This window comes from Ranitomeya variabilis, chromosome 4 (genome assembly GCF_051348905.1).
Source record: "Ranitomeya variabilis isolate aRanVar5 chromosome 4, aRanVar5.hap1, whole genome shotgun sequence".
NCBI classification, from domain to species: domain Eukaryota; kingdom Metazoa; phylum Chordata; class Amphibia; order Anura; family Dendrobatidae; genus Ranitomeya; species Ranitomeya variabilis.
This window is the reverse complement of record NC_135235.1, coordinates 43,922,922-43,933,649: the sequence shown is the minus strand read 5'-3', so window position 1 is coordinate 43,933,649 and position 10,728 is coordinate 43,922,922. Positions and strand designations below refer to the sequence as shown.

The 10,728-nt window shown below is 44.2% G+C and overlaps 1 protein-coding gene and 1 long non-coding RNA gene across 7 annotated transcripts in view; one reads left to right on the top strand and one right to left on the bottom strand.

Annotated features, from left to right (window-relative positions):
• Positions 1 to 3,445: 3,445 nt before the first annotated feature.
• On the top strand, positions 3,446 to 4,237 carry LOC143769670 (uncharacterized). Of its 6 annotated transcripts, none has more exons than XR_013214444.1 (4): positions 3,446 to 3,688; positions 3,771 to 3,934; positions 3,976 to 4,057; positions 4,099 to 4,198. It is a non-coding gene; the product is annotated as an uncharacterized LOC143769670 (long non-coding RNA). The 6 variants fall into 6 exon arrangements; XR_013214442.1 differs by having other exon boundaries at positions 3,771 to 3,893; positions 4,017 to 4,057; positions 4,099 to 4,196; XR_013214443.1 differs by lacking the exon at positions 3,976 to 4,057 and having other exon boundaries at positions 3,771 to 3,893; positions 4,099 to 4,237.
• The window catches only part of GLRX3 (glutaredoxin 3), a 39,123-nt gene continuing 32,383 nt past the window's right edge, over positions 3,989 to 10,728 (bottom strand). The window contains exons 7-11 of the mRNA XM_077258432.1: positions 10,430 to 10,487; positions 10,289 to 10,341; positions 8,674 to 8,713; positions 6,702 to 6,794; positions 3,989 to 4,463 (exon numbers count right to left, since the gene is read on the bottom strand). Coding sequence (XP_077114547.1) covers positions 4,413 to 4,463; positions 6,702 to 6,794; positions 8,674 to 8,713; positions 10,289 to 10,341; positions 10,430 to 10,487 — 295 coding nt within the window. The 3' untranslated portion in view covers positions 3,989 to 4,412. The remainder of the gene's footprint in view (positions 4,464 to 6,701; positions 6,795 to 8,673; positions 8,714 to 10,288; positions 10,342 to 10,429; positions 10,488 to 10,728) is intronic.

Sequence of the window (10,728 nt, the reverse complement as noted above, 5' to 3'; positions counted from 1 at the left end):
TGAAATTGAATTTAATACAAAATTGTGTGCCATTTAAATTCTACAACCTCTGTGTATCAGTGTACTTGCCCAGCTGCAAGATGAGTTACCAGTGAATCAGTCAGTGAACCTGTCAGACAACAAACACTTTACATTTTCCACATGTACTGTTATAGTCAATTTTCATGGCTTTTAACCCCTTAGTGAGAGCCAATTTGGTACTTCATGACCGAGCCAATTTTTACAATTCTGACCACTGTCACTTTATGAGGTTATAACTCTGAAACGCTTTAACGGATCCCGCTGATTCTGACAGTGTTTTATCGTGACATTTTAATTCATGTTAATGGTTACATTTCTTTGATAATACTTGCGTTTATAAATGAAAAAAAATGGAAATATGGCAAAAAAAATTAAATGTTGCAATTTTCAAACTTTCAATTTTTATGCCCTTAAATCAGAGAGATTTTGTCACACAAAATAGTTAATAAATAACATTTCCCACATGTCTACTTTACATCAGCACAATTTTGGAAACCTTTTTTTTTTTTTTGTTAGGCTACGTTCACATTTGCGTTGTGCGCCGCAGCGTCGGCGACGCGACACACAACGCAAATGTGAACGCATGCACAACGCTACGTTTTGCGCCGCATGCGTCCTTTTTTTCATTGATTTTGGACGCAGCAAAAATGCAACTTGCTGCGTCCTCTGTGCCCGGACGCGGGCGCCGCAGTGACGCATGCGGCGCAAAACGCAAGTGCGACGCATGCCCATGCGCCCCCATGTTAAATATAGGGGCGCATGATGCATGCGGCGACGCTGCGGCGCCCGACCGCAAATGTGAACGTAGACTTAGGAAGTTATAAGGTTTAAAAGTTGTCCAGCGATTTCTCATTTTTTCAAAACCATTTTTTAGGGACCACATCACATCTAAAGTCACTTTGAGGGGTGTTCATGACAGAAAATACCCAAAAGTGACACCATTCTAAAAACTACACCCCTCATGGTGCTCAAAACCACATTCAGGAATTTTATTAACCCTTTACGTGCTTCACAGGAAGTGAAGCAATGTGGAAGGAAACAATTAACATTTAACTTTTTTTTTTACAAATATTTTACTTCAGAACCAATTTTTTTTATTTTCACAAGTGTAAAAAGAGAAAATGAACCACAATATTTATTGTGCAATTGCTCCTGAATACGTCGATACCCCATATGTGGGGGTAAACCACTGTTTGGGCGCACCGCAGGGCTTAGAAGAGAAGGAGTGCCGTTTGACTTTTTCAACGCAGAATTGGCTGAAATTGAGATGGGACACCATGTTGCGTTTGGAGAGCCCCTGATGTGCCTAAACGGTGGAAACGCTCCACAAGTGACACCATGTTGGAAATTAGACCCCTTAAGGAACTTATCTAGATGTGTGGTGAGCACTTTGAACCCCCAAGTGCTTCACAGAAGTTTATAACGTAGAGCCGTGAAAATAAAAAAAATAATTTTTTTCCACAAAAATGATCTTTTCACCCCCCAAATTTTTATTTTCACAAGGGTAACCCCATCCCTAACCACAACTCTAATCCCAAACCTAAGGTTTCTTTTACACTTACCGGATTTTTAGCGGCCCATTATTGCGGGCCTTTTTTGTGGGCTGTATTGCTGCAATTTTCACTGTCTGCCGCAATAAGGGACCGCAAAAAACTTGTGAATTGCCATTTTTCGGGTTTGCAATACTATGGCAAAAGTATTGGGGAAAAAAAGGCGGTCTGCAAAACCGGAAGTCACGATGCACCTCAAAAACAACCTTCCATTGTTTTTGCTGCCCCATTGAATTACAATGGGGGCCGTGTCCGTTAGCTGTGAAAAATATCGAGCAGGCTCAATATTTTTTCAGATGTAAATACGGCCCTCACGGCCATATGGTGTACGGCGCTCCGTAGAATTATCGCGGCCCGTTTTTGCGGCCTCATAGAAATCTATTGGGACTGCAAAAATGGGACGCAAAACCATGGTAAGTGTAAAAGAAGCCTTACCCCCAACCCTAATTTTAGCCCCAACCCTAACCCTAATGGGAAAATGGAAATAAATACTTTTTCTGTTTTATTATTTTTCCCTAACTAAAGGGGTGATAAACGGGGAGATTATTTACTTTTTTTTTTTATTTTGATCACTGTGATAGGGTTTATCACAGTGACCAAAATGAACCAATAGGAAAATTCTTCCTATTGTTGCAGGGCAGATCTCGGCGGGTGCACTGCGCATGCACCCTCCATTTTTTCCCTGATAAAGATGGCGGCATCCACCGGAGGAAGGAGAGCCGAGGAGCACCGGGAGACACTGGTAAGTATAGGGGGGGTCGGGGACCCTATTTCTCTCTCTCCTCTGATGTACAATCACATCAGAAGAGAGAGAAATTTCATGGCACATTGGACTTTTTTTGTGGCCGCCGCTACACTGTTAGTAGCGGCGGTCGCAAAACCGGGTCAGTAAAAACCGACACGAATTATGTTCTTTGGGGTCTCGGCTACCCCGGCAGCCGAGACCCTGAGATCTGCCGAGTATCGGCCGGCAGAACTCGGTGGGCGCACTATGCATGCGCCCATTTTTTTCTGGTAAAAGATGGCGGCGCCCATGGGGGGAGGAAGCGGGAGGACCCACGGACACCGGGAGACACTGGCAAGTATCGGGGGGCGATCGGAGACTATTTCTCCCTCTTCTGATGTGCAATCACATCAGAGAGAGAAATTAAATCGCAAATCGCGCTTTTTTTTGCGGTCGCCGATAAACTGTTAATTACCAGCGATTGCAACCCGACCCGAATCATGTTTTCTGGGGTCTCTGCAGCCGAAACCCCGGAGAAAATCCAACTCTGGGGGGGAGCGCTATACACTTTTTCCACAGCGCCGTTAATTAAGTACCCGTAACTACCGCCGTTAAAAGGCGTATCGGCGGTCATTAAGGGGTTAAGTGCAGGGGGGAAAAAAAAAAACTGAAAATGTGCAGCACGTGAACGGACGCTTGATTTCACATTGTTCTTGAAAATCTAAAACTATAATGTGAACCTCCTGGTTCAGTCCAAAAAAATTGATTCGCAGGACCCCGATCCAGCCACCTTTATCTTTCAGCTTCTAGGGCTTCTCTCGATTGGCCGGCCTTGCACATGACACACATACAATGTCACGATAGACCACCTAAACAAACGAGGAGCCACGGATGCTGAAAATTACGTCGATAATTTAGTAGATTCCGTCCAGTGGGAACAGAATACTGACCAGAGTCCTGCAGATTTACTTGCTCGTCAACAAATGGTTACCAGCAAGCTCATGAAATATGGCGAAACCATGTCTATATGCCTTATTGGGGAAAATGGACGACACCAACATACCACTAATGATCACTACATTTCCCCTGTGGGATTCGCTCTATAAAAACATTATTACAAAATCCAATATAAGAAAAAGACTTGAATGAATCGATATAATGTTTATTAAATTAAAACATTTTTTGTTTATGTTTTCAAAAGGTTCACATGAACGTGCAGGAACGCTGTGGTCCCCATTTCCCTATTAGCTCTAGCCAGACCATTGGAAGGAATCATTACGTAATGACGGTGGCCGAGATCTGGGAGACGAGGTGAAGGACTCAGCGATGGTGGCCGAAATCCAGGGGACGAGGTCAAGGACTCGGTGATGGTGGCTCAGATCCAGGGGATGAGGTCAAGGACTCGGTGATGGTGGCCGGGATCCGGGAGACGAGGTGAAGGACTCAGCGATGGTGGCCGAAATCCAGGGGACGAGGTCAAGGACTCGGTGATGGTGGCTCAGATCCAGGGGATGAGGTCAAGGACTCAGTGATGGTGGCCGGGATCCGGGAGACGAGGTGAAGGACTCAGCGATGGTGGCCGAAATCCAGGGGACGAGGTCAAGGACTCGGTGATGGTGGCCGAGATCTGGGAGACGAGGTGAAGGACTCAGCGATGGTGACCGAGATCCTGGGGATGAGGTGAAGGACTCAGTGATGGTGGCCGAGATCCAGGGGATGAGGTCAAGGACTCAGTGATGGTGGCCGAGATCCAGGGGATGAGGTCAAGGACTCAGTTATGGTGGCCGAGATCCAGGGGATGAGGTCAAGGACTCAGTGATGGTGGCCGAGATCCAGGGGATGAGGTCAAGGACTCAGTGATGGTGGCCGAGATCCAGGGGATGAGGTCAAGGACTCAGTGATGGTGGCCGAGACCCAGGGGATGAGGTCAAGGACTCAGTGATGGTGGCCGAGATCCAGGGGATGAGGTCAAGGACTCAGTGATGGTGGCCGAAATCCAGGGGATGAGGTCAAGGACTCAGTGATGGTGGCCGAGATCCAGGGGACGAGGTGTAGGACTCTGGGTCAGAGAGATACATTTACTAATCGACGGTTCTGGTCTACAGCCTCCCCATCCATTAATGTTCACCCTTCAGCGTGGAAACCAATTCTCCACTTTCTTTCAATTCCTGCATAAGGGAAACACAGAATCAAATGAAGAGAGATGAAAGTAATGGAAGGAAAGCGCCATAACCTTATCAGATCTGCATCTATAGGTTGTGAAATACAGTACAAAATGGAGGTGCCCCATATTAGTACAAGAGGCTTCCAAAGAGATATTCAGGCCAGACCAGAGAATGAAAAAGTAGCTCTGAAGTGAGGACGCAATAGTTTATATGAAAAGTTAATCTAAAATAAAAAGTTTATGTTATAAATACATTGGGCTTACAGGCTGTATTGTACTTCAGAGCTGCATTTGTAATTCTGCAGCTCTGTGTACTTTCGAATGGCATTATTCATTTTACCATAATGTACTCAGACTCGGGAAAAAAAATTTTAAGTGTGATGAAATGGTGACTAAAACCATTTTTTTGGTATTCTCGTTATGGTGTTCATTGTGTGGTACAAATGACCGGAAGAATGACAATTACGATGATAGCAAACAAGCATAGAATTATTCTATTTAAGGCTACGTTCACATTTGCGTTGTGCGCCGCAGCGTCGGCGCCGCAGCGCACAACGCAAACAAAAACGCGGCAAAACGCACGCTAAAACGCTGCGTTTTGCGCCGCATGCGTCCTTTTTGGCCGAAAGTTGGACGCAAAAAAAATGCAACTTGAAGCGTTTCTTGCGTCCAACGCTTGCGGCCATGCGGCGCAAAACGCAGCACAACGCATGTCCATGCGCCCCCATGTTAAATATAGGGGCGCATGACGCATGCGGCGACGCTGCGGCGCCCGACGCTGCGGCGCTGACCGCAAATGTGAACGTAGCCTTAGTGATGAAAAAAAATCAAAATATTGCAAATAGAATAAATTTGGCTCCATTTTCTGAGACCAATATCATTTTTCTGCTAATGGGGGGAGTGAGGACTTGTTTGATGCTGATTTTATGGATATCAATGTTGTGTACATATGAAGCTTTGATTGATGATTACATTTTTAGGGAGGTAAAGTAACCAATAAAAATTCAATTCTGACATTTTGATGTTTTTCTCTTCATCGCGTTTACCGATCGGGTGAATTAATACCATATTTTAATACATCAGACTTTTATGATCACGGCGATACCAAATATGTTTTGGATTTTTTTTTTTACATTCTTTATTTTTAATGGGAGAAAAGATGGGTGATTTGAATAGCATTTTAAACATTATATTTACAAAAAAAAGTCTATTTTTTACATTTTTTAGTCCACTTGCTAGGACTTAGAACTTGTGACTGTTTGATTTCTCATACTATATACTGTAATACTACATCTTGGGAAGTCTATGGCACTCAACTGACGGCTTATCACAGGAAGACCAAGATGACAGTGACAGGGGGTCTTCAGCAGACCCCTGGCTGTCATAGTAATACATCCGTCTCCCACGATCATGTCATAGGAAAATGATGGGAGTAGATGTTAAAAGATTGACAGCACCATGTAAATGGTTAACAGCTGCGGACAGAATTCTATGCTGGCTAGTGAATATAGCTGTCATCAGCCACATGAGGAAGAGGCTCAGAAAATGGGCCCCCTTCACATGTGAGGATCCCTTCCCAGGACATGAGCAACACATCCTTTTTGAAGAAAAGCTACATTTATGGGCTCCAGTTAACATCCCTCTAGAGCTAACCCCTTCGATGCTGTGGTCCGTTTTTGGTTGCATCAACTAAGTAGTTAATCTGCTGAGTAGTGATGAGTGAACGTGCTCCGATGAGGTGTTATCTAAGCATGCTCGGGTGCTATCCAAGTGACTTTGGTGTGCTCGAATATGTTCTACTCCCTACCAAACAGAAATCCCTGCATGTATTGCGGCTGTTGGGCAGCAGCGAGACATGCAGCCGTGGGGACTTGAACCATATTCTCGAGCAAGCCAAAGACACTGGGATAACACGTGAGCATGCTGAGGTAACACCTTACCCGAGGCACATTCGCTCCTCACTACTGCTGAGCTCAGAGCTTGCACTGATCTCAGGAGCAGCAGTCTCAGTTTTGTGAACATGTCCATTGTACATGTATGCATAAACCGTTGAAAAGTGTTTTTGGGGGGCTTTTAATATACAATTGGTCGGACTTCCAGCAATTCCACCGTTCGCCTGATGTTGTAGGGTACGCACTGCACAAGAATCGGCACAGTTTATTCAAGTGAGAGCAGTTCACGCCCACCTTGAGGAAACGCTGTTTTAACCCTTTCATACTCAATGAATAGAGACATACGCTACCTTGATAATGTCCAAGCCTCCGATCAGCTCTCCTTTGACATACAGCTGTGGGTACGTGGGCCAATTAGAGAAGGTTTTTAATCCTTGCCGAACCTAAAACGAGAGAAATATAATAAATACATAAAAACCAGACAAGGCAGGCCCAGCGCAGGCCCAGCGCAGGCCCAGCGCAGGCCCAGCGCAGGCCCAGCGCAGGCCCAGCGCAGGCCCAGCGCAGGCCCAGCGCAGGCCCAGCGCAGGCCCAGCACAGGCCCAGCACAGGCCCAGCACAGGCCCAGCACAGGCCCAGCACAGGCCCAGCACAGGCCCAGCACAGGCCCAGCACAGGCCCAGCACAGGCCCAGCACAGGCCCAGCACAGGCCCAGCACAGGCCCAGCACAGGCCCAGCACAGGCCCAGCACAGGCCCAGCACAGGCCCAGCACAGGCCCAGCACAGGCCCAGCACAGGCCCAGCACAGGCCCAGCACAGGCCCAGCACAGGCCCAGCACAGGCCCAGCACAGGCCCAGCTACAGGCCCAGCACAGGCCCAGCTACAGGTCCAGCTACAGGTCCAGCTACAGGTCCAGCTACAGGTCCAGCACCTACAGCCATCACTGCACCATTCCCTTCTCTGTCAGTGCCGGGGCCTGAGAGGTGAGTATGTAATTTTTAATTTTTTTAATCGCAGCAACAGCATATGGGGAAAATATCTGTATGGAGCATCTTATTGGGCCATGTGCAGCATTATATGGGGCAAATATCTGTATGGAACATCTTATGGGGCCATGTGCAGCATTATATGGGGCAAATATCTGTATGGGGCCAGGTGCAGCATTATATGTGGCAAAGATCTCTATGGAGCATCTTATGGGGCCATAATCTGCATTTGTGGAGCATTATACGGGGCAAATGTGTCTATGGAGCATCTTATGGGGCCATAATCAGCATTTGTGCAGCACTGTACGAGGCAAATGTCTGTATGGAGCATCTTATGGGGTTCATAATCAACAATTGTGCAGCATTATATGGGGCATATTTTAATATGGAGCATCTTAAGGAGCCCCTTATGGAGCCCATCATACACTGTATGGAGCATTATATGGGGCGTACTTTGAATGGAGCATCTTATGGGGCCATGATGAACTGTATAGAGCATTATATGGGGCTCCTGATTCAATATGGATATTCAAAAACATTTAACCTACTGATGTCTCAATTAATTTTACTTTTATTGGTACCTATTTTTATTTTTGAAATTTACCAGTAGCTGCTGCATTTTCCACCCTAGGCTTATACTCGAGTCATTAAGTTTTCCCAGTTTTTTGTGGCAAAATTAGGGGGGTCGGCTTATACTCAGGTTGGCTTATACTCGAGTATATACGGTAAATAAATGTATTATATAGCTGTCAAATATTTGCGCTATGGGGTACCCAGTATAAGTCCAACCAATTATCAGGAGGATGAAGTAAATGGATTTTAGTAAAATTTAGAATAAAAGCAAGAGCTTTAAATAAAAAAAGTCACCGCTTGCAGGCCTAATTGACAAATCTGCATACATGCGTTATACCTCTTAAGCTCTTAATAGAAATTCCTGTGATGTCGTGTTACCGGTTCACTAGCTGATAGCTGTGGTTCTTGACCAGAAGATCTTCCAGTGGTGTAAACCCCATGGTGCGGTACTTGAGCGGGTAAGATGCGGGGGGCCCGTCCCGGCCGGTGACAGGCCGCCCTCGTGAAGGTTCACCCGCGTGCATTATTCTAAATTTTACTAAAATCCATTTACTTCATCCTCCTGATAATCGGTTGGACTTATACTGGATACCCCGTAGAGCAAATATTTGACAGATATATTGGATTCGGTCTATTCATTTTAGACATTGGGACAGATTTGGTGGCATTGTCCTACTATTTGCAGCAGGGACCCCTTGAATGCGAGCGCCACTGGTTAAGTAATTAATCTTATTATAAATAAATGGTTTATGTTTTCTCACCTCTTCATCCTCCAGTATATCAAATGTTTCATAATCCACACTGAAAAAAGGGAGAAGTGGGGAAAAGTGAGTAATTTATCAGTTAAGAAATCTAACATTGCCAGGCAGTACAGGAAGGTCTACTGTTTCCCACAAAAAGTTAAAAAACATGGCCGGCACGCCTTTAGTAATAATGTACAGGTGCGCAATACGCTATGTGGTCACTGCGACTAATGGATACGTGAACTCGAGCAAAGCCGCTGAGCTCACCGACTGTCTGCAGCACTGTCTACACGACATCAACGCTGCAGACAATAACAGACACAGGCGCGGAAATTCAGTGCTGGACCCGGGGAGGGTCAGTAAAGCTCAGTTTGTTTTTTATAACAAACATGGGGTTTACACAAAAATATTACTGGGAAAAAAAAAATGACCAGTTGATTAACCCATTCCTGATATGGCTATTTTTTGTTTTTGTGGTTTTCTCCTCCTCTTCCAAGTGCCGTAACATTTTATTTTTATTTTTCGGTCGGCGAATGAGAGCTTGTTCTTTGTGGGACATTTGAATGACAGCATCCATTTTATTATGCTGTGATGTACTAGAAAGAGGGAAAGAAATTCCAAGTGCAATTCCACAATTGTTTTGTTTGGTTTTTTTATTTACCATGTTCACTTTATGGTAAAACTGAGCCGGCAATATGATTCTCCAGGTCAGTTAGATTATTACAGAGATACCAAATATGTATAGTTGTTTTTATTTAAAGTAGTGAACAAAGTTTGGAAATTTGTAAAAACAAAACCAAAAAAAAATTCACTCGTGTGTCGCCATTTTTTGAGACCCGTAACATTTTAAATTTTTGGTCGATGGAGCTGTATGAGGGTTTATTTTTTTGCGCCCTGAGCTGACATTTTTATTCATACCATTTTGCGAAGATACAATTTTTTGATCGCCTCTGATCATTTTTTTGCCTCAAAAGAAACGTAATTCTGTTCAGATTTTTTTCTGATTGCGCCGTTAACCGATTGAGTTAATTTTATATTTTGGACTTTTACAAAAATAGCGATACCAAATATGTGTTTAGGTTTTTGGGTTATTTATTTTTATTTTTTTTAATGGGGTAATTTCAACATTTCTTTTTTTTTTTTTTTTTTTTAAACTTTTTTTCACTTTCTATTATATATAGTGGTCTTCTTAAGGAACTTGAACCGGTGATCATCTGATTGTTTGTGCTGTACACCGCAATATTATGGTATTTCTACGTATAGTGAAGGTCTCCTGTGAATGTCAGCTACAGGCCGGCTTTCACAGGAGTATCATCAGGACAGGCACAGGGGTTTTCAGCAGACCCCCGGCCATTAAGGCAATCCATCGACCCCCAATGATCATGTCACGGAGGCATCAATGGGTGCATAGAATGACGCCCCCTCCGCCGGCACACTGTAAATGTCTCCGCAAGAAATTGACAGCAGAATTCCGAACTTAGTTTAAAAAAATAGCACAGACAGCATCCGGACACCTAAGGAGAAAAATTACATTTCTTCAATAAGCAAAATATTTACCACTGTCAAACAAAGTCCAGAATTATCCCTCATAACCCAAAGATCACCAGGAGCGAGCGCAGTGTATACGACCTACCCAGAGTTGTTCAGGATCTCCAGAATCTGTCTGCTAAAGCCACATTTAGCCATCTAGAAAATAAGGAAAGGTTACAATTTTAATGGAATTTTTTAAAAGGAAAATAAAAACATTTCCATGTATGTAACATCCACATCGTACCTGTTTGCTCCCCTTCATGAATAGGATGACTGGGGCTTTATTAATAAGACCCTTGAGTCTGAAAAATAAGTAAAAACAATTATTTATGCCCATCACTCCCCAACAGTAGCAGTGTCTATTGTCAGGGCGCCGCAGTCCTCTGCCGTGTAACTATTGTATCTGTGTTTTCCACACACGGATCAAAAACAAACAAAAAAAAACTTTAATTCTATTTTAAGGAAATTGCTCACAACCAAGAAATTATATAAAATAAAGAATTAACCTTTACTCCCTGCTGGTTTTTGGTTACTTGAGCCCAT